The sequence below is a fragment of the Rhea americana genome, unplaced genomic scaffold, assembly GCF_003343005.1.
Source record: "Rhea americana isolate MKP2758 unplaced genomic scaffold, rheAme1 scaffold_104, whole genome shotgun sequence".
Lineage (NCBI taxonomy): Eukaryota > Metazoa > Chordata > Aves > Rheiformes > Rheidae > Rhea > Rhea americana.
The window spans coordinates 139,787-162,826 of record NW_028185084.1 but is presented as its reverse complement, the minus strand read 5'-3'; the positions used below and the strand labels follow the sequence as shown (position 1 = coordinate 162,826).

At 43.6% G+C, this 23,040-nt stretch overlaps 1 protein-coding gene across 2 annotated transcripts in view; it reads right to left on the bottom strand.

The window, feature by feature from the left end:
- SUFU (SUFU negative regulator of hedgehog signaling) overlaps positions 1 to 15,697 on the bottom strand; it is a 92,107-nt gene extending 76,410 nt beyond the window's left edge. For both annotated transcript variants that reach the window (XM_085307558.1, XM_085307566.1), the window contains exon 1: positions 15,568 to 15,697. In XM_085307558.1, coding sequence (XP_085163684.1) covers positions 15,568 to 15,668 — 101 coding nt within the window. In that variant the 5' untranslated portion in view covers positions 15,669 to 15,697. The remainder of the gene's footprint in view (positions 1 to 15,567) is intronic.
- Between the last annotated feature and the right edge of the window lie 7,343 nt (positions 15,698 to 23,040).

Below are 23,040 nucleotides of genomic sequence, written 5' to 3'. Positions count from 1 at the left end.
AAGCAGCCAGCTAAGGTTTCACAAAACAAACATCAACCAAGAAATTCTTGGCTTGCTACATGCCCACTGGCACACATCAGATAGTTTTATATTATGACTACAGCAGTAACGGAAAGCTCTGCTATCTGCCAAGTCAAATCCAACCCTATATTTAATATTAAAACCTCCTTTTGTCACATGAACAAAAATAAACCTTTTGAAAGCCAAGGTCATATGTTACACATGCCATTCCCCGGTTTAAAATTCTCTTTATCTGTCCAGCAGATCAGATCAGCCAGGACAGACCACATTGTAATGCTGCACATGCACAAATCTGGCTTGTTCCTTTACGAGGTAAGGGTTTCGCCGATCGTGATATTTAGTTCCAGTAAAGGAACCTAAAGAAAAAGAGGCCTCTCTATTTACAGAGCAGCGTGGCCAGCTTCCTCGAGCCCCCCCGACTCCGCGCTCTGCCAGGCCCTCTCCTGAAGCCACACACGGAGAACTGAAAAGCTGCTCCCCTCTGCAGCAGTGTACCCGGGGCATTTTTTTCACATCAAATAACCCAGCTTAAGGGGATCAAAAGCCAAACTGGCCCTTTGCTTTAAAAGCGGCTCTGAAAACCAGAGGCTTTTCAGTTTAAAAGTCAAAGCTATTTGCCAAAGCACTTCCATTCTCACTTTTGCAGAAACAAGAAAAGCTCTGCTTCATTTCAGTGCAAGATAGCAGTATTTCTAAAAATCTCCTTTTAAATGCTRCACAGAGCTGGACAACGAGCAGAGTGTGTTAGGTGTTTATTTTYGAGAGTTTAAGAGTACGCGTACATAAATATTAGGTGTACCAATCCCTGAAAATGGAAGATTAAGCAAGGAAAGGCTGGCCCTTCGCTACATTTATTTCAGTYAGGGAACAAGAAGAAAAGCTCTTTTGGAATAGTTAGAACTTGATTTTCARAAATCACAACTCCAATTTGTCCAGCAACTACAATGTGCTAAAATGGGTCTTTCCTGAGAAAKAAGGGCAGTCTTACAGTACACCGGACTGACTTGTCTCAGCTTCATATGTTGCAGCTGTGTTACTACTACTTCTGTAAAGTCACTTGARCAACTTTTTGCTTCAACTCCCTCATTGCGTCTCCCCACACCTTCTACAGAGACAGCCCTGCTGTTTTGAACCACTCCARTACTGTTTCGAAGGCCACAAAAATATAGCATTACTGCGCTTCTGTTTGACACCAGCAAGACCTACTGTTAGTTCCATCACAAAGTAGTCTCAATTCTGTCTCAGAAAATGTACCAGGAATTCACCGCTCTGAGTACAACCTATCAGGACATTTTAGAAGTTCATGAAGTTGGTTATGTTACACCAAAGTTGACAAGCAGCACCCACAGTTCCGCTTGTCAAGACCAAAGTATTTCAAGGCCCAAATTTTAAGAGTGTTTGAAGATTACACAGCTTGAAAAATCTTCTGGGATGGTTACTGTTAGCCAGTGAAGATGATGTTTATTATTGGCAATGCAGAGACTGATGGAAAAAAAGCCAGTGCACTTAGCAACTAACGAGTGATGCTGACTTGTCAGACTTCACAGGTCTTCACTAAGGGGGGGAAAAAAGTAAAATATATGTCATTTCTCTTTCAACTGCTCATGTTTGGTTAGAAACACAAAGGGTGCTCTCTTGCCTAAAAGAAAAAAAAAGAAAAAAAAAAGAAAAGCATTGAGTAGGTTGCTGCAGTCACTGAGTTCAACATCTCAGTGTCTCCCTCTCCTGAAAGGGATATTGGACAAGAGCTGATCTGTGTTCTAACAAGATTTTTCAGAATCAGTCTTCTGCAGATAAACTCCAGAGGTGCTTACTACACTAGCCAAATCACAGTCATATTCCAGAGCAAAAAGAACGAACAAAACCCCTCCACCTATCAACTGGTACTTCMCAGCACCTTATCTACCAGGAAATGGTTGTTTTAATGCAGCTCTCAAACAATACAAAAGTCTCATTTGAGAGTCTTAATGGCATGCTAAGATGTTCTTGTGAAGAAATTTCTTACGAAAATAAGYGTAACTCCCCTGAAAAGCTTAAGTAGCATTCAGAAATATTATTTCAACCAAAAAGCACCTGCTTACTCACATATTCTCACAGACTGTCTCCTAGTATTGACAAAAACATCAATTTTAAAGAATAACACGTAGAAACATCTGACAAAACCACAGGATGGTTATCTGGACATCAGATGGTTCTTGCATCAGAACACYGGACAGGAAATTCCGTGAGCTCTCACAACCCTGAACCTGTGCACAGAGAGGAAGCTTGTTCCCATCTTGATTTAAGGAAAAGTTTTACAYGTAAGTAGGCAAAACAAGAGAGCAAAAAAAAATGCTCAAAGATTGCTGTTAATTTAAAATCAGTGTCAGAAAGCAAGTGACAAACATGCTTTAGTCATCTGTCCACGGCTATGCTTAAAACTTGCCTAAAGATTTCTCTTGCAGTACGTCATATCAAATGTGTTTGCAATCAGCTAAATTAAAAACCTTTCTAGAAACAGCAACTTACGTTATTTTAGACAATTACTCCAACATCTGAACCCAAACAGATGCAGAGGTACTTGCTCCAACAGTGCTTTGGGGGCAAGGTTCTCAGTATTATTAAATACTCCATAGGAGGCACTTAGAAAACTTGCATCCACAYAGATCTGAGTAAAACTTGTGAATCATTTTGCTGCTGAACAATATTAGAATAGAGCTCTACTTCACTGAGCTACCATTTAGGAAGTAAAGTGGTATTAGGAGGAAGGGATAGAAGAGTGAAACAAACTGAAGTCTTTATCACACATGCAACATTGCTTTTAYGCATCTTACTATTTAGCTTCTCCCAAAACTCAGCTGGTAATTTTTCCTCTGAAGCTTCAAGATTCATGGTGTTATTTTAAACCAGCTACTGTGAATAGAATAACAAAAGTTGATACATCAGATGAAACATTTTTTTCCCCCTAAACCCAATATTGAAAAATAATCCAGAAAGACTGGAAGTTGGCCCTGACCTGAGGTTGAACTGGAGCCTCCAGGTCCCTTCCAACCAAAGTGAGCCTACAAAGCACTATGTCCAAGAGTGCATGTATAAACTTTTACTACTTCCCCACAACTCCTGATGCCCTGTGTCGAAAGCAGAGCTGACAAGACACACAGCTGATAATTCATGAATGCACTGTTTAAGCTCATTTGACACATGTGTTTTTCTRAACCCAGTTTCCTGCCCACTCACATGCGAAACAGCTCCTAAACCTTGCTGTTTCCAGCCCAGCCCATGTTTTTTTTATATATATTAAAGTTAACCACCATCAGTTTCAGGTCACTTTAATGTGCAGGGCTAGAAATTAAGGCAATTCAAAGGTTGCTTCATTTGAGGCTCAGCTGTTGATACCATGAAAGCAGAAGTACCTGGGAGAAGGACAGAACCCTGCTTAGCTGTCAGAGGTTCACCCTGTGAGCTCTTGACACTTGGAAGCATTACTATCTCATTCTGGAGCACACCATATAGTTATATATGCATACACACATAGATACATTTATAGACATATATATACACACATATACACCTATATAAGCACAGTATGCATGGCAATTGAGGGAGAAAGGCTCTAACGGCCATGCTGGTGCCAAGGGAATCTAGATGCTTCATTATTAACAGTCAGTCAAGAAACTGAAGGATACACTTAAAGTCCTTGAACAGTACCTGAATATTCCGAGTTTGAATTTTTTGTCTGCTACACTGTCCTATCATCTCTGGCAAGTTACTTAGGAATTTGATTCTCAGAAATAAAATGCTGTTATTTCCCTACTCCACAGGGTAACAGGACAAACTCATAACATAGGAAATGCTTGTATCCTCATGCTATAAAGGCCACAGAAAAGCTGGGAAATTAATTCCACATTCTGCACAGCATGGACAAATACTGAACACGGGAAATGACTAAAACACCAAAACATGAAACAAGAGGTTGCATAGTATGTGTCACCCTTTAGTCTAGCAAAAATATGTCCCCATGAGGGTAGTTTTCCTTTTATTTTCTATTTCATGTTGTATGGACGTAGCTACCTCAGTAGGCAATGATTCCCCCCCCCATTACAAGCTGTCATAATCAAACTGACAAAACAAAAACGCTTCATCCTGATGTTTCCCAAAACACATATTCAATATGACATCTATATGAAATAAGCAGTCAGAGGACAGACCATGTTTTTGGTTTGAGGGCTCATACCTTTCTCTTTGGAGCTATTCAGGCTCCCATATCCTGGCCAGCAGAAACGATCCCAATCCAGCTGAGTGGCTGCACGCTCTAGCTGAGGCATCCCCTAGAGCAGGCTCTMGACCACTACCTGCTAGCACACTGCAAACAGCACCCTGAGCAAGGCTGCTTCCTCTGAGCACGTTTTGCAAACAGCCACACTGCAATGGCCTGGGGAAGCTGCAAAGGGTTGCATCATCTTTACACCCCTATAAGGACCTGAAAAGAACAGCTGGGACTAGAGTAAGGATGCACACTTGCATTCAGAGCATGAGGGGGCAGGGAACTAGTCAAAAARAAAGCTCCTGTACTGCTACATTTTGCTTAAGCTATGCATTTATGCTACATCTGAGAGCTTTCTATACCTATTTCCACAAGGTCAACCAGAACAAGTCTTTTACTTGGCCTGAGCTGCAGGTGATCCTGCAACACAGGCTGTATTAACTATGATATGTAGTGTATTAGAGAAGACAACTTGTCATCTCCATGTGGATCCTATTTCACTTCAGGACTGCATCCTTAGCTCTGATACAGTGGTCTTTGCATAGCCTAAAAGGAACTCCACTTCACCTGGAATGAAGGGCTCTGCTGCAATCTCACCAAATCACTGCATGAGAGAGGTGAAGCAAAGGGCCTGTGCGACTGAGAAGGCCGGTACTATCACGCTCGAGGAGGCTGGAGGAAGAACAGCAACTTTCCTTGCAGTGCCTGCTGGCTCCTTCCTAACTCATATTGTGGAAAGTTCTGCAGCTGCTAGAAGGAATCCATTCACAGAACAAAAGGAGCTTTCAAAAATCAGTACAGGWGAGTGGAAAGAACAAGAGAAAAACCCAGAGTGAGAAGCTATGCTGACAGCTAGTTAGCTTTTTTCAGTATCACCTAAAGTCTCAGGTGAGGATCAGGGCTCCAACATGCTATGTAGTGTATCAGCAGTGGGGTCTTCTACTACCTTCCTATTAACTAAAGAACATAGGTAAAATAAATCACACAGACAACTCTAAAACACACTCCTAGGACTGATATAACTAAGCTCTCACGAGAGCTGAGCCATAAATAAGTTTGAGACACAAAAGGTATTTAGGAGCTTGAATTCCAATACATTTCAACTGCAGTTTGGGCAACTAGGTGTTCTATATGATCTGGACATTAATCCCTGATCTTTTACTTCATTAGCTGTGAAAATCAAGACAATACTTCCTTACTTGCTGAGCTATTAGCAAGTCTCATTTCACTATAAAGAGTGCACTCAAAAACATACTGATGAGCACCAGAAGAAATCTTAACTGATTAAAMAGGGAAGGAAAGGCCCTTGAAGCCCTAGCCATAATCCTAGAAAGAAAAAAGAAAGCCTTAGACCACTGGTGAAAGACTCCCAAATGGGAAACACAAAACAGCTGCATGGAAAAGTCAACTGTATTTTTATCTGCCTTTAAATGATAAACTTCTCCTGAAAGATTAACCCTCCTTTGAAGGATTAGAAACTTTCAGAGGCAGGAATCACAGACTGATTTTTGATCTCTAGAAATAAACACCTGGCCTGTGAATGTTACATGCACTCCACCCTGTTAGACAATAAAAAGCAAAAGGACAAAAAAAAAAAATCTTGGCCTCTTGAAATCAAAGAGGGAATGAAAACACCATTTTTTTCTTGTTTCACGGTCCATGATTACCCCTAAAGGTTTTGAAGTCAAAATAATTTTGCCTCTCAGCCAAGCCACTTCAGCTAGGGAGACCACAACGTGAGTCAGTTTCTTACAAAGAAGAGTAAGATTTGGAGAGATGTCAACTTACAGCATGTTTCAGTAACTCTTACTTTTTAATGCAGTTAAGCACTAACACACTCCTCATGCTCATGATCACTGGAGGAGGAATGACCTACTCAGTAAAACACAGAATTCAGTATACAACTCATCACAACCACTCTGTTGCAGAAAACTCCCCAAGCATCTTTGAACACTAAATGCTTCACTTTCCTGCTTAACATTACTCTTCTGGGTAAAAAGGAATTCAAGGTCCAGAGATATACTGTTTTTGTGTAATAAAGTTATACATATGGATTCAACTTAGCTAGGAAATGTCAACTTAGGGCTTGTCTTCATGAGGAAATTTACTGTAACTAGTCTACCAGTATAATTATATTGCTGTAGCTCTACTGGTAAAATTCCCCTGTTGAGCCCTATTCAGAACAGCAGCAGCCTTTACGGTTTATTTTTGTCGACTCTGCCAAAAAAGGCCCCTGCTCCAAAAATGCCACAACAATTCACAGGGGAGGAGGGGGAAGGAGCCGTACCAGTGCAACTGAAGCAGTAAGAAGAATAACAGTATAGAAATAGCAGACTATTTTTCTCTGTATTAACATGTTTTTGCTATAAAAAAAATAAAGACTGCAAGAAAGCTATAGAGTGCATCAGGTATCTCTGCAGGCAAGGTAGACGTCAGCTTTACGCCACACTCGTGGGTTTGCGGCAGTTCCCCTAGCAGGACCCTGCTCGGCAGCGGGCTCCGTTCGGCCCGTCCATGCGCGTCCTTCTGTTCTCGCATTCTCCCCGGCTCCGCAGCACGGTTCCTAGGCACGCGCTCTTCTCCTCGCTGCCTCGCAGCCCAGCTGCCCTGGTCCCCTGGATAGAGCACTGACCCTCCAAAACAAACCGGTGTTAAAGAACAGTCCCTCTGGTTTCCAGCTTGCATCTTCCGGGACAAGCCATAGCTGAAAAACAAATAGCTGCCTTGGCCAAAAGGAATCTTAAAACAATTGCCCTTCGCTTCAGCAGGGCGAGAATGCCGAGCGGGACAAAACAATGAGCCATCTGTGCACCCTTCCCTCCTTCGCTCGTCCCTACCCTCCGGGCTTAAATCAGAGGTCCCCAAGAACGGCAGCGTCCCCCTCCACCTCCTCCCGCTCTGTTTACCTCCTGCAAAAAACAARGGTTTTTTTGTTTGTTTGCAGGGGTTTCTTGTTTTCAGAGGAGGGGGTTGAGGGAGGAGTTGTGGGTTTCTTTTTCTTTACTTTTTGTTCTTAAGAGCTCTAAGAGAATCTTTCACTAAACCTCGGCCCTCTTTGTCAGGTGGTTCCCCAACTACCCCAAATCAGCTTTGTCAGCTCATCAAAAAATGCCTCCCAAGACAATCCCGTCCCTGTTTACCGTCCCCAGAGGCAGAGAGGCGCTGAGGAGCACTGGCCACCCCTTTGTCCAAGGAGGGGAATACCATGTGAATGGGAGACCACCAAAGATTTACAGCCTTCTTTTGTTAGCCTGGTGTCACTGCCTATCGGGCCTCGATTCAAAACTGAGATGACGGTAGATGTGCAGACCAGCTTAGCGATTACTATCAAGTTTGCTGCTTAGGAGAGGGATATACTGACAGTCCACATTTTCAAATAAAATCTAATTGGTAACCACTGTCCCATCAAGAGATGAATACTTGCCTCGCACTGTACTAGTTAGCAAGGCATGTTCCCAATGCTAAGTCTGCACTGAGGAAGAAAAGGGGATTAGGTCTGAATAAGAGCATTCAGATGCATCTCTTCAAACATTCATTTTGTTAGTATCATTATTCAAGCAACCAAAGGGTAAAAAAAAAACAAAAAACAAAAAAACCACCTCCTTTGATCTTACAGCTGGAGTGGCCACAGGATTCAAAAAAACTTTTACCTTCATGTCCTACTGGGAAAAAAAAAAAAAAACATTATCTTTTAATTACTGCTTTTTGGAATATCCCAAACTGATCTTCATCAAATAGCACAGTCTTTCCCTGGAAGACCCAAGCCCGATCCCTGGTCTCCCTTCTTCCCAGCAGGCTGAGCTCACAGGCAGAGCAGAACATGTGAGCTCTCCCACCTCATTCAGCACTAACCCAGATGACAGCGAGGAAGCCTTAGCTCAGGTCACCTCCCCTCCTCCCATGTGCCAAGATCATATACACACGAGATCGGCTGACAAAAAGATCATCCAGTTTGAACATTGTGCCCCTTCCCCTGCATGGCAGGAAGATGCTCATCTTACCAGGACATATGTACAGATATGCTACTGACCAGGAAGCTGGTTCGGCATTCAGTACTGTTCAGCGATAAACTTATTTCCAATCTTAATCTTTTTCTTTTTTTTTTTTATTGAAAACAGTCCTTCTTGTAAATTCAACCACTGTGCCGTAAATGTTAAATGAATTTCCTTCAACACTTCAAAAAAAAATCCCCAATCTGACACACTTTGAGCGTGCTTTGGTCCCGCAGCCTATGCGTGCAAACACACAGCTATACTGCAGCACAAAACAGACTTCTGCTTCGTAGGTGGCCCACGTCTTCCGTATTATTAACGGTGCTAACTACCTCCAACAAATGACATTTGGAAGCCAAGTGCACTCTGTACTGAGAAAGGAGGGGGGGAGGATTTCCCCATGGTGACCATAGCTTCAAGGGAGGTCTGCCTCCAGCAGAGAAACACAAGTCCTAGACAGTCCTGGTGCATTACCTCGGTGATCTGAAGGACACTATCAGCTGGGCATGTAAATAGGCAGGACACTTGGTTTAACTGTTTTTTTGCCTGGTCTCATGGAAGTGAAGCATTCAGAAACACACTTGTGCATATTTTTCCTTAAAGCGTCCCCACAATTTCTGAACTCGCTCGTCAAATGCAACCAAATCCTTCAAAAATGAGAATAGCTCCCAAAACACAGTTCTACAAACTAGGCAGGAGCAAACAGCCAGACAGAAGAGATGTGCTCCCAGGAAGCAAGTTTCAGTAGAAGCACAACTGTATTTCTAGACACCTGCGAATCCACACAGGAGACAGCCACTATGAGCACTCTGTGGAAAAAGCTCAGTCCAACTCACATCCTCGACACTAAAGCATCCAGCCACAAGACATAAATTTGTAAGAAAACAGACCTTATTACCCTCCTGCAGCTGAAACCACCCATTTCAATTTCAAGTGATTCTTAAATAAGCCATCATTGAAAGGAAATGCCTTTTTTTTTTTTTTTGGTCACAGAACACCCTAATTCTGTGGCCTCTCCCTTCCCACTCTGTCATGAGCTCTTCTCTTCCCTCTGTCTCAGAAGAAAAAAAAGACTAACTGGAAAAAATAAGATTACATCTGGGGTTGATCTCCGATGGGCAGAAAGGAGAACTATGCAGAAAAAGGAAGTTTAGAGTTCAGTGCCCACCTTGGACCCTCATCCCTGCAGTCTTAGCTCTTGCACCTCCTTTTTAAACTCATGTTTACCATCGTCCCTTTTCACATCRTTTCCTTCTGCTGGGGTAAATGCTATATCTCTAGCAACAAAGCCCAGAAGAAATATTTCTTTCAGTGTACTGGCTAAAGTAGACTCCTACAAAGCCATGGCAACATGAAGCCGGAAGCCGCAGAGAACGGGGGGAAGCTCGTCAGAGTGATGCTGAGTCTCCAGAATTTCTCTGCTCTCACAGTTGCTCCCCCTAACCAACCCCTCACAGTCACAGATAACAAAAGCCTGACCTGAGAACAGAACCACTGTTTCTACCCTCCTGATCCTCAACCTGAAGATGTGTCTCAAACACATCCTATTCCATTCCCTTCCCTATTCCATGTGCTGAAGTGGCTTCCCAGTAGCCAACCCTCACATGGCAGGTGCCATTTGACTTCAGAGCTAATGGCCCAGTGAAACAACCTGAGGATGAGGGGAAGGTTTCTGCCTCTAAGCTTTTATTAAGAAAGTCCTTGGTCTCCTCTGTATGGCGTATTCTTAAATCTCACATTCGGAAGAAATGTGGAAGCCACGAAAGCTGGAAAAAACCTTGAGACTTTAGTAATTTTCCTGGAATTGTAGACTTGATTCCTAAACTAAAGTGACTGGTTCTTTCATCCCTTCAAGGCAGATATGCTGAACTCCGTAAAAACTACTTCAAGATCTCCTCTAAAATATCAACCCACAACAACCACTACCCCTTCCTGATTTACTCTTTTAAGAAGTCCTTTATTTTATTTCATTTTCATGAAGACATAGAGCGGCAGAGCCCATCTCTAACATTTTAGAAGTGTTCACTGTCACCTTGGAGTTGGTGCAATATTTCAGTGGTGCTTTAGGCACGTAGTTTATGATGCGCTTAGGGACTCATTAAATATCAAAATTTAAGGCTAAAGTCTGGCAAGCTAAGAGTAGTGAGCTTTTAGATTTATGAAAAGCTACAGAACTAAGAGGCCACTAAAGCGACAGCTGTCAGCACCACTCCATCCTACATTCATGCAGGCTCAAAAGAGAAGCCAAAAGAAAGAGAGTACTCGTTCCAACTTTCAGGCTATTTTCTAAATACTCTTTTCAAACTCCTTTCATACTCAAAAAAAGCCTTCCAGAAAACATCCACCCCTCCGCAAGCCTTGCATTTGTTACCTGATCCAGTTTTGCGCGGCTTTTTCTTCCTCCCAGCTCTAACAAGCATCCTTGCCCTTTTACAAGTTAAGGTCATTCAGAAGATCTATACAAGCAAGCAGAACACAAGCTGGACTGGAGATCTTGAAAGGCTCATGCTTACCCTCACCTTTAATAGGGAGGCACCACCCACAGAGACAACACGTTGTCCCGGCGCGCACCGCGCCCGCTCGATCCAAATGGTAAGTAGCCCAAATCAAAAGGGCCACAGCAAGCTGGAACCCGTTGTCTCCGCGGGTGGCACCATGCATCTGTACTGGAGACGGAGGCAGCTGTAATCTGTTCGGTTTTATGCAAATGTGATGCTGCACTTAGGCTCCCAACAAGCTGCCAGAAAAAACTCTCATCCCTATGAAGTGTGTGTGGACTAGGAAACCCGATTATTGAAACTTATATAAAAAGCTAAACATCAAAACACACTTGCAGTGTTTCTTCTCAGGATGCGAGAAGGCCTCAAATCACAACTTATCTTAACCTAGCAATAATTTAAATGTTGCTTTCTATTACAGCTCTAAATTACAGCCTTGCAATTGTAATACAAATAAGATTCCTCAAGGCTTTCAGGGATTTTAGTTTCATGGGCCTCATTTTCCATGCACTTTTAAAATTGTTGACAAAAAGGGTGAGCACTTGTTGAACTACAGGAATAATTAACCGGAGATCCGGCCTTGGCCTTACTGTGAACCGGAGCTAGGAGCCAATCTGGTGAAAAACTTATCGCTTTAGCTACCTTGACAGCCCTGCAGACTCCTGTGCCAGCACAATCCAGGGGCCAGAGCAGCCTGTGGCACAGCAACAGCCGAAGCTGGTGTTGATACTGATGGAGTCTCCTGAGTCCAGCTATAATTGTTGAGGCTGCTTCCCTCAGATGCCTGCTCTCCGCATAGACAGAAGTTACCGCTGCACTTGGAAACGGCAGGAAGGATCAGATGCCTGCGCCTTGACCCTCCTAAAAAACAATCTGGCATCTGAGTATGAATCTGCAGTTGCCACTGAGACACTGCACTTTGCACTGAAGCACAAGGCTACGTTCCCTACAGCGGAGTTTGCCGTGGGGCTGTAGCTGCCAGCGAGGGGGGGAAGAGGGAGCAGGACCTGCCACATCTCCCAGAGCCAGAGTGGCCAGAGGCTCTCTGCCAGCACACACACGTGTTACACATCTACGCAGCCCTTCCATACAGGATCTTTGAGAGCAACAATAGTTCAAAAAAAGAAAAAAACAATTCTAAGCCTGTTGCATAAATTCAAAGAGCTGCACATCATTTTTGATTTTAAAGTAGACAGGAAAGTTAAAAGTGGAGGGAAAACTTGCAGAAGTGTCACAGAAGGATTTCTGCTGCCACTTGTGTTGTGGCACAAGTCACTGGAGAGACTTACTGCCATCCAAGCAACTTGGCATGAAATCTCACTGAAAGGCCTGTGGTTCCATAATGCTGTCATGACATCATGATTTAGGATTTTTAGAGCAATCAGCCCAGCACAGCTGGTGTCACGGTTGCCATTATACCGTGAAACACTGAGTGTTCTTAAATGAAAAAGGTTTCTCCATTTGAAACTCTCAGATTTCTTCCATGTTATTCTGTAGACTCTTAAARACAGACCTGTTTTGTAAGCAGAGCATAGCTGATATTTAAGCAGAGCAGGAAATAATGCTGCTGTTTTAACTGAAAATAAATCTGTCAACAAGGAGGCACAGGGAGAGCACCACTTCAGACTTTTCAGGTTCTTATTAAAAAATATAAATTAAAATCAACTTTTTCACATTACTTGCTACATCTGTTTGCTATTCCATTATAAATAAAAATACAGGGGCCTCCTATTCAGCTTTGGTTCACTCAAAAAACCTCAAAAAGTCCTTTTCATTTTATACTGCATTGTAATTAGTCTAAACCGTACTGTAGCACCAGAAGAGGTATATGAGAGATAAGTTATGCATTACCCAAAGTCAACTAAGGAGATTTCAAAAGCCTTTGGCAATATACAACCTTTTCCCTTCTAAAGGATGAAAGCTGGGAGGGTTACGGAAAAACATCCCTATTGTAGAAACTCTGCCAACTGTCACAAGCAGGTCCAACGCTGCTCTTCCCAGTCTGCACTCTTGCATTTTTTTTTTGAGAAAAAGGAAAAAATTACACCTCCAGATGCCAGTTCAGTGTGACAGTGACACCAGCTTTAAGGGAAATACTCCAAAGATTTAGACAACTCCACTGTCACCCTATGCTCCTGCCAACCATCCCATGGCATGAGTTATCTGTGACAGCAGAACTCCAAAGTCCTTCAAGAGACAGAGACTGATACCTAGTTCTCTTAAACAAGGGCTTTAATAAATTGCCTCTCAAAGAGCAAGAGCTTCTTGAACGCACAGAATAATCACTACATTCATTTGCACTGCACGCACGTTGCATCTGGTGATGTGCACTTCACGTAGACAGTCATGTTTCAACAGTAATTAGCACACCATGACTGCCACCGGGAACAAGGAGTGTTGGTGGGTGCTGAGCTCCTTTTGAATCTCTCCTGTGCCTGTCTCCAATGCTCACATACCAGATGATAATTTCAGGCTCAATGTTTAGGAGATGTGTAGGTTTTGACAGCCTTACCACATGCATAAGTGTATATTGAGACTATTCACAATAAAGACAGCCAGCTCCAGCCTTCCCAACAGCACGTATAGTATTATATTTTATAGCCCCAAGGATAAAGCTAAATTAAAGACAATATAGGGTGCAGACAGCTGAGCTTTGCAGGGCAAGTGACACAGAGACTCACTGCTCTGGAGCCCAGGAACAATGTTGCAGCCCACAGAGAGAGAACAGATAAACATACACACACAGGGCACAGAAATCACTTTGACAGATCTGAACAGTCCTATACTCAACAGGTTTCTGCCAAAGCCCTGCAAAGAAACCCAGCACCTCAGGCTCGCTGTCCACACGCAGCATCGAGCCGCAGCAGCCTAAGGGAGGCTCCTGCTGCAGCGCAGCGCTCCCGGCAGCCAAGGCAGACCCACTTGCAGAGCCCCACTGCTCCCCTCCCAGGAGGAGGTGTGTGCAGGGGGCTTAGGGCCTTCTAGACCTCCCAGAGTCTGGAGGGGACTTTGCCACTCCTTCCTTCTGCAGGCCTAAGAAATCGCCTGCTGCCCATGTCTGGAGGGGTTTTGTTTGTTTGTAATTCCTGTGAATTGTAACCAGCAAAATGTTCCTGATTATGAATTTCCAAATCAAAGCATTTAACAGTATGAAGACATAGAAAGTCTTGTTCTAGGAAGATTTTTTAAATTGTGAGATTACATCCATGTGATATTTTCAGCCCTTCTCCTTCAGCTCTCCACTACAAAATAAAAGTATTTGGCGAGAGTAGCCTGAGTTTGAGAAGCCAGAGTGCGTGCTACAGTCAGCACCTAGGAGTCTACATCCTCCCATACTTGCTTCTTCATTTATAATAATGCAGTAAGCCACCCCTCATCCTTGATTCTTCAGGAGAAACCACTATGTGCGCTCCCTACTCTTTCCCAAAACCATAAGGCAAGAGTCTGAGCAAAAAGAATAGCCTCACCTGAGAGAGTCCCAGGCTGATAAGCCACCAAAAAGGGGGAGTCAGCAAAACGCTTTCTCCCCACAAAATTCACTTCCAGCAAAATGAAGCAGCCATACATATATGACCTAATCTTGGCAACCTCAGATTCTCAGTGGCAAAGATGAAAACTCATGATCTGAGAAAAAAGGCATCATGTGTGAAGATCTGCACATCCAGGACTGGGTCTCTTGTGGAAATGAGGGAAGAAAGTCTTTAACTTATTTTCCCATTCTTTTCTTTCACCTTTCTCTTGCCCTGCCTTGTCTCTGCCCCAGTGATCAGTGAATGGGGTTTGCAGGTCAAACCCTCCACACAGATCTCAGCAACACCACGGTTCTGTAGAGACTCCCCTCTTACAAGAGGGGCTTTTCAGTCTTCTGAAAAGCAGTGCTGTACCTGCAAACAGGAGCGGCTGCCTCGAGAACACGGACACAGTTAAAGAGGCTGCTTGACTGCTGCTGTTGCAAGAAAAGTGTCTGAATGAAAAACTGCTGGCTGAAACTTAAACAAGACAAACCAAAGAGGGAGAGCTTGAAGGAACAAATCTGGGCCCTTTGCTGCATCATTCATCAAGAATATGAAACAGTGCAAGACAGTTTCACTAAACTAAGAGCTAAGGAACAGCAACTCTGGAAACCTTTTCCCATTTCTAGCTAGTTAAAATGCTGTGTTCACAGCCCCAGGATCATGACACCTGACTACCGCAGCTCACTTGCAAGATCAGTAAAAGATATAAGAATAAGATCAGGCTGTACTGCTTGTCTAATCTGATACAAAATACATGCTAAAGACTGTTCAGACTAACAAGCTAAGATAATCACTCAGTTATTGGAGAGAATAGAGGCAAACAATTATCATTTTATTCTTCTGTACTATTGACTGGCATCTCATACAGCAGTCACTGGAATGACAGTCCACTCACTGACACTAACATTGCTGTGCCAGCAGCAGGAAAAATGCCCTTACAGCAGTTTTCCAGAGAAAGGCATTAATGTGCATGGGGAAGGGTCAGGATTTGAGCATATAACCATAACAGATTAAACAAGAGTAAAAAATTCTCCCAATTCTCCCCACCAACATTTAACATTTACACTAACAAGGAAATGCACTGCATTCAAAGCAAGCCCTAATTCTGAAGGGGGGAACATAGTACATCTTCCACGTGCAAGAAGCACACACCATCCCTTAGCAGGACAAGGACCACAGTATTAACAGCAGAAGAAACAGCTGATCAAATAACAAGAACAGTAGGACAGGGTTTTACTTAGTCCCCCAAATGCAATACAAAACAGAACACACACCAACAGAACTCATAAGAGACTTACTCATGTACTCTGTTGTCTCCATATAAGTCACTTAACCCAAAGCTGACATAGTGCCAGTGCTCAGGAACGTTCAATGCGGGATTTCCCAGGTTCCTGTACATGCTAACGTAGTCCAGAGGATCAGGTCCTCCCAGCCTGCATTAAGAAAGAAAGGAAAAAAAAAAAAAAAAAAGGTTTTAGGTAAATTAGTTTGAGACAAATTACAAATGTTCACAGAGGCTATAATGGGCTGTAACAAAGATCTGCTTTAAATCACAGCTAGTGACAAAAATTAAATTAGCATGTTCAAGTCACCTTTAAAAGAAACTGAAGAGAAAGGCTGGGTTAAGTCCAGAGAGCTTCAAGGACAGGAAGACAAAGTGCATATGTGCAACATACTAAAATGTTTTTAACATTAAAGCATGAAAACCTCTGGAAAATCATATTAAAGTTTCCACAAAACAAAGAAAATTGGAAAATTATACTAGTAAAGAGTGATAGCTGTATCTGCACTGCAAACTTAATTCAGGCCAGAAGCATATACCTCAGCTTAATGAAAAAAAACTCTGCTACTCCTTAAAACAAAATTTGAAGTGGTTAAGTTTGAAGGAGAGTACTCCATACTTCTGAACATAAGCACAGACATTAAAATAGTGGAGGAAAAAGTACCAATTCTGAAAAAGTTAGTATCAGCATCAATCAAAAATGAGTAACAAGCATAACTGGCACTCTGCTTCAACATTAGTATTGGCTACACAAAAGAATATTACTTACAAGTCAGTCCAGCACAGCCAAGCAGACTACATTAAATCACCCAAATCGTCAGAAAATCTTCTCTTTACAAGAGAAGAAGAAACTTGGTTGCTGTGCTAACAGAGTTAGCATGAGTACGCTCGCTCTTGCGGTCACCTCTGGCTATGCAGGGGCAGGTAAATTCCCCACTGAATGAAGGAACATGCTAGACTGTTTTGCTTGCTGTTTGCCCTGTCAATCATCAAATAAACAGGACAGAAACAAGCAAGAAGAGACAATACATACCATGTGCCACAAGTGTTTATGGAATAGCGTGAGCAGCTGTTTAACTATTTCCTGTCTCCAACTCATTTTTTCAATCAAGTAAAATACTTCCAACTGCTCAGAACAAGAGAATTCAAACTAGTATGACCCTGTTCATTCAAACCAGTTATTATACATTAACTCCCCTCATCTGCATCATCTGTTTAGACCCTGGTGCTATCATCTGCAGGTTTTGGGACACGCTTACGCTTCCCACGCTAGCCCTGAGGCTTTGTGTATCATCATTACGTGTTCTACAACTGCCGCATGAAAAGCATTCAAGAGCCTCATTTTTATTCCATGATTAAAGTACCACTGCTTTATATCAAACAGCAGCAGGTTTGGGAAAAAACACTTTTTAAGCATTCAGCCTGCTAGTCAGGTTGCCTGTAGCAGTCTCAGCTCCATGCCTCCCAGGAATGTTTGTGCTCCACATTTGGATTCAGAGCTTATCTCAGCAAGGAAGTTCTGGGGTGACCATACAGTGAAACCTAACTACAGTCCCCCTCCAGGCCAGCACCCTTCTCAAAGTCCCATCTGGCAACACAGAGGAAACCCTGACAAGCATTTCAGTCCTCAGTCTGTAACCAGGCTGCTGGTAGTACAGCTGGAGTTACACCTACCAGTTTCAGAAAACAGGCAATCAACACAAAAGAGATTTAACCCTCACCTTGCACAGTTATTCCTAGATCAGATTCACTGGGCACAGCAACGTTTTGAGCCTCATTTAGTAGAGATCCTTGAGACAGAGTGCTTCAGAGCTGGGACAGCTAGCTTTGCAGAACAGAGGCACTAAAACCGCTCTTCCAGTTCCCATAAGCCTCGTCAGAGCTGCAGCATCTATCTCCATCACCAGGTTCCCAGTTGTTTCCAAAAGGACCCTAGAAACTCTTAAGCAGTTTCTTAATAATAGTATTACACTATCCAAAATCCTCTACCTACCCTCCACCGCTCAACTCCAAAGTCTCTTACTCAGTGAAAGAAAGACAGTGTTCATCTGTCTCATGAATAGCTATAGAACCACCATGGACTTTGTATTTGGAAAACTGAAAAAGCAAGGAAACCCTGATACGAATTTTCTTACGATTAGGGTAGCTATTTTCTGTGCAGCATCTCTAAAGGAGCAAGAGAAAAAAGAGCACAAGCTGAGCACAACGCATTCCTACCTGAAGCCTAAGGACACCAACAGAGCAAGGAGCATATTTAGGGTACATATTGGTGGGAAGAAAAACAATAGAATTGGACAAATATTTAATCTAGAAGGATCTAAAGCTGCCCATATGGTGCAAGCTGGACAGCTTCCAACGACATGATCAATATATTGCTCTTACGACATCACCAAGACATATCAAGAGGGGGTACTTCGCAAGAGAAAGGAAGACGAAACCACAGAACAACAAACACAAAGAAATTCCCAACTGTTTTTAAAAGATATACAAAATAACATACCAGCTTGTTATATTAAAGGGCTTTTATGAAACAATAACAGTGGATCAGCTGGAAAGGCCTGTGGGCTTTCTCAGTGAATGCACTGCCTCTCTCTTATTACAGCAGGAGAAAAAACAAAACAGAGCAGGGATGTTTAAGATGAGTGACTTTCCTTAAAGTAGTTTCCCTCCTTAGTCACATAAGGCCATTGCAAGGGCTCTGTGCCAGCTTTAGCTTCCCAGCTGGTCAGCCAAGGATGCAGCTGAGGATACCACAGTAGGAGAGAGTACGTGAGCATCCCACCCGGAGCAATGAGACAGTTCAACTAAGCAAGGGCTAAGTTGTAATTATGCAACCTTTAGGTTCTTATACAACCAGAGTACTTTTACTGTGCAAAAGATAAACTGGAAAGCAAACATGAGGTATGCATGTTAGGCTTGGGGATGGAGTAGAGTTCAAGCCTCAACGGCAGCCTGTAAAAACTCATTCTCATAAGTCTAGTGGTATCTTGAAACACTTACGGAAAATAAAACTAGTCCCACCTAGCATTCTGCATCTCCACCTGCATTTCAGTCCCCCTCAACACCAGGTTGCACCACAGACTGTCCAAGATCTGTGTAGTAAACATTTGGCCAGGTGCTTACATTCAGAGTAGTGGCACCGACCCACTGGCCAACTTTCAAACTCCACATGGCAATAACTCCTAGCACAGTAATGAGGACTTAGCCAGATGGAAATGGTTTGGTCAGGACACAGTAACACTCCTAGGAACAGCCAAGCACAGGGGCTGTGTATAAGTGCCCTATACTTTCCACGCAGGCAGAGCTCCTTTGCCCCAAAGGCACTCAGGGTGTTCAGGCCCTCTCCGTAGCCCAATATCTGCTAAGAAATCCACGTGGAAAGCACTAACAGCTTATTTTCCCCCATCTCAGGCTTTAGAGCTCCTTTTTGTGCAAGGCCTCCTTCTCCCAAGGAAAAGGAGTGACACAAACACATGAATTCCTCGTGAGCAGCGATAGTCAGACAATTTTTCAAAAGTTACCTGACTGGGAAGACTTCAGAGCAAGAGAATTCTATATAATGACCAGCAAAACAGTGTGGGAGGTTAGCAAGTGGTTGGAGCAGATGAATAGGATTTGCAATGAGGGGAAAACACCTCCACCTGCTATGCAGCAAGTTTCTCTTGCACACATAAAACCTGCTCTGAAAGTGGGTTTAATTACACCTTAGATGGTAGATGATTCACACTAGAACACTGTTTGCTGACACAAGGCATTTTGACACACTGACAACACACAAGAAGCCCAAATTCTTAACTGTCCCCTTTTCAGCGCAGGGACTTCTCCGCAAGCACGCTCTTACCCAGGACTACTCAAATGGCATTCTTCAGATCAGATGCATCAGTGAGCAACTTCTGCTCAGACTTCACTAGACAAGCCAGACTTCTCTCCCTCATTCCTACAAGCAACTCTGTACTTCTCAAAACCCACCAAGTTTCTCACAGGATCAGCAGCATCAAACCGCTCAAGATGCAAGTGCAAAGACACTGCATCAACTGGCTCAGGAGAGCTGAGCTCTGCTTTGTGTAGAGTAGACCTGATCAGAGTGAGCTACATACCAGTTTACACACTGCACAGTAATCCAGATGGACTATGTTTATTCCCTAAGAAATTTGGCAGCCTTGGAAGTGACTCAGATAAAGCAAAAAGCTCATAGCAGTAACTTATTTTTGAAAAATACACAACCATGACACACAGCTATGCTGAAACCACTACAACTGCAGAAGCATCCAGCATTAGCTTTCAGCCATCTACCTGGAGGACAGCTAGTAACGTACTCATGGCAGCAGAGCTCAGCCAAGGCTAGTCAACACAGATATTCATCCAGTTTCAGGGGCAGGTTTGACTGCTATACTACCTAGTCAGGTGCTGCTAATGCCTACTCTGGGACATCCTTCCGCCCACAGTCACTACTGCACTGTTTGACCTCGTATCATAATCTACATATCAGTACAAGGGTTCACACAAAGAGCTGGAAGCGTTGGAGGATTTTATTTGGAAGAGCCAAACTTCAAAGCTACAGGTACAGTACAAATTTGTTACATCCTCTATTCATGGAGCTCATTTCGGAACAAGAAGGGCAGCCTCGGGGGAAAAACAGCATTTGCATCTGCATGAAGAATCTTCTTTTGCCTGATGTTAACAGCGCTCTGAAGTTTCTGTTGAAGGAGAAACCCAGAGTGGGCAGAGAGGAAACAACTCCACAATGAGAAAAACATCGGGAAATTCCCAGTATGTTTACACCCTGAAGTGTCTCCCAGGGATCCTTTATAATCATTTCCAGCAGCTGACAACAGGTCTGCTTTTCTCAGCTACCTTTTGCCAACTCTTTCAACCTTTCAGGAGTGGTCCATCATCCCCAAGCAGCTGCAGACCACAGGTCAGAGCACTAGTTTTCAAGAACATGGCCTGAAGTTCAAGACAGGATTGAAGGAAAAAAAAAATCCAGCCTGAATTCTACATATTTTAAAACCTGCCACAAAGCAATGGAAGTTTGCTTTTTCACTGGCAGTTCTGGGCATCACGATATTCCACTTCAGAGGTATTCAATCACATTTTAAAAATAAAAGCAGATATTGGATGGCCACAGAGAACTACTCCTTCTCAGGGCACAACCTTTCACAAATACAGCCAGGAGCTTTTCCGATTGCAATCAAGAACTCTCTCCCCCAAGATATGCAAGTAGTGTTAAAAAAAAAAAGCTAGTTTCATGAAATAATTTGTACACCAAATCACTTCATTTAGCAGGTATGTGATTCAGTGGATCCTCCAACTTTATAAAAAGTCAGACATATGCTCTGCTGTGCCAGCTCAAGAATAGAATTTCAACTCCCTGAACAAAATCTCATTGCTAACCATAGAGAAACTGATATGTATTATTAAAAGCTGATTAGCTTCAGAATATTTCTCCTCAAGCAGGAAACGTTGTTCAGCAATTTCCTCTCAGTGTAAACCACCTAATAGCTCACAGCTCGGGCAAAGGAGGACAGACTAGTTGAGAGTGAGTGGTGGCAGAAGTCATTTACCAGACTTTAACCAAAACTAACCTCCAAGTTGTGCCAACAAAACAATAAAATACGTCAGTGAAGCACATGTAGGCTAGTCCTCGCACGAGAGTTTCCTGCGTGTGACAGCAATAGTAAGGGCACCTCTGAGGTTCTGCTACAGCAGCTCTCAGTTCTCGCTGCCAAGCGAGATGACAGGAGGAAGAACCGTTAAGCAGAAAATGCTAGTATAAACAGGCCTTCATATTACTTCTTGCATGCAATCCATCATCACTGCCAATAGCAGCTTTTCTAGTGTTTGAGCTCCAGCTGCAGTGAGGTCCTAATCAACCCCTCAAGCAAACAGGAAGCAAGGATTCTTCCCAGACAAGGGTCTCTGCCATTCCTCATTTTAGACCCAAAACTCCCTCCATCCCACACACATCACCATCACTCTTGCCAATAGTAGTTTAAGCTGTTGACTCCTAAACCAGGATGACTGGAAACTCATGCATTTGAATATCTACAATTAGATGTGACAGGTACCTAAACAAACTGAGCAGAACACCACTTAAGTACCACAGTACTGATGTGTACAGATTATTAAGAACTTATTTTTTTATTCCAAAGTCACAGATTTACAAAATCTCCTCGTCTCAGTCCACTATGCCAGTTTAAGCAATAAAAAAAATAAATTAAAAAAAAAGGAGCAACGACGATTAACAGCTATATTTCTTGTCCAGAACCTCATAAAGAGCAGCATTTATTTCGAAGACACCAGTAACAGCTTGTCTCTCAGAGTAAAATGTTGGGAGGATGTTATTCTGTTGCTGCTCAGGACCCAACCAGGTAGAGGCACACAGATTAAAACTTACTGTAAATGAAGAAGTTAAGCTTTTGCTAAACTTTTTCAAAGTGCTGGAAGAGAGACTGGTCAATGTCAGGGCCAGCAAACAGTCAGTGGTGCCCTGGTCATGTTCCTTAGGTCCAGAAGAGGGGGCTGAACAACGGAGCTATAGTAAAAAGCAGATGGACTCCTCTTCCCACAGGGCTAGACACTAGACACTTATCTCGATAGCTAAACATGCAAGTACTTCCTTCGTGCCGCTCTCCCACATAAACAACCGCTGTTACTGCTGTCAGACACTGTGTCAGCAGAGATGGGAAGAAGCAAATCCTCAGCCTACGATAAGATGCATCTCTGCGAGGGCAAAACAAGCTCTCCGGGGGGTGTGTGGGGGGGTGTTGTGGGCAGGCACTGCATGCATTTGGTTTGGAGGCCAGAGCACAGGTTCATTCTGGTTAACTTCATATTTGTAACCCCAAGCTCCAGGTCAGAAGAGGAGCTCGTGTCTCCTGCCCTGCAGGAGAAACTCCAGGGCCATCCAATCCCCTGTGGCAACCTCTCTGCAAAGTAAAGCTTCTCCTCCCAGCCAAGATCCCCCTCGACCCCCGTCCCTCACTCTGGGAAGCTCCACATTACCCTAAAACTCCCCAATAAAACCACCCATCCTCAGTTCAGCCCCTCAGCTGCCTGCTCTCCAGTGCCTCCATCTCCAGCCCCCTGCACCTCACAGCCTCCCTCTTCCCCCTCAACACACTTCAGCCCCACTGCTGTCACCCCCAATCCCCCCCCAGCTCTGATGCTTCCCCCAAACTCCTGCCAATCCCCAATCAACCCAAATGCAAAGTGCCCTCCATAAACCCCATAAACCCTCTCCAGCCCCACACTAGACCCCAACCCTGCTGCTCCCCCCAACCCTACAAAAAGCCCCCAAGGACCCCGAGCCCCACACAAGGCCCAGCCTCACTGCTCCCCCCAGCCCCACACAGGGCCCCACCAGGATGCCCAGCCCCACAGAAAACCCTCAGCTCCGCTGCTCTCCCTAGCCCAAGGGGCTCCCTTAGGACTCCCAGTCCAACATGAAGCCCCCAGCCCCGCTGCTCCCCCTCAGCCCCACAGGAGG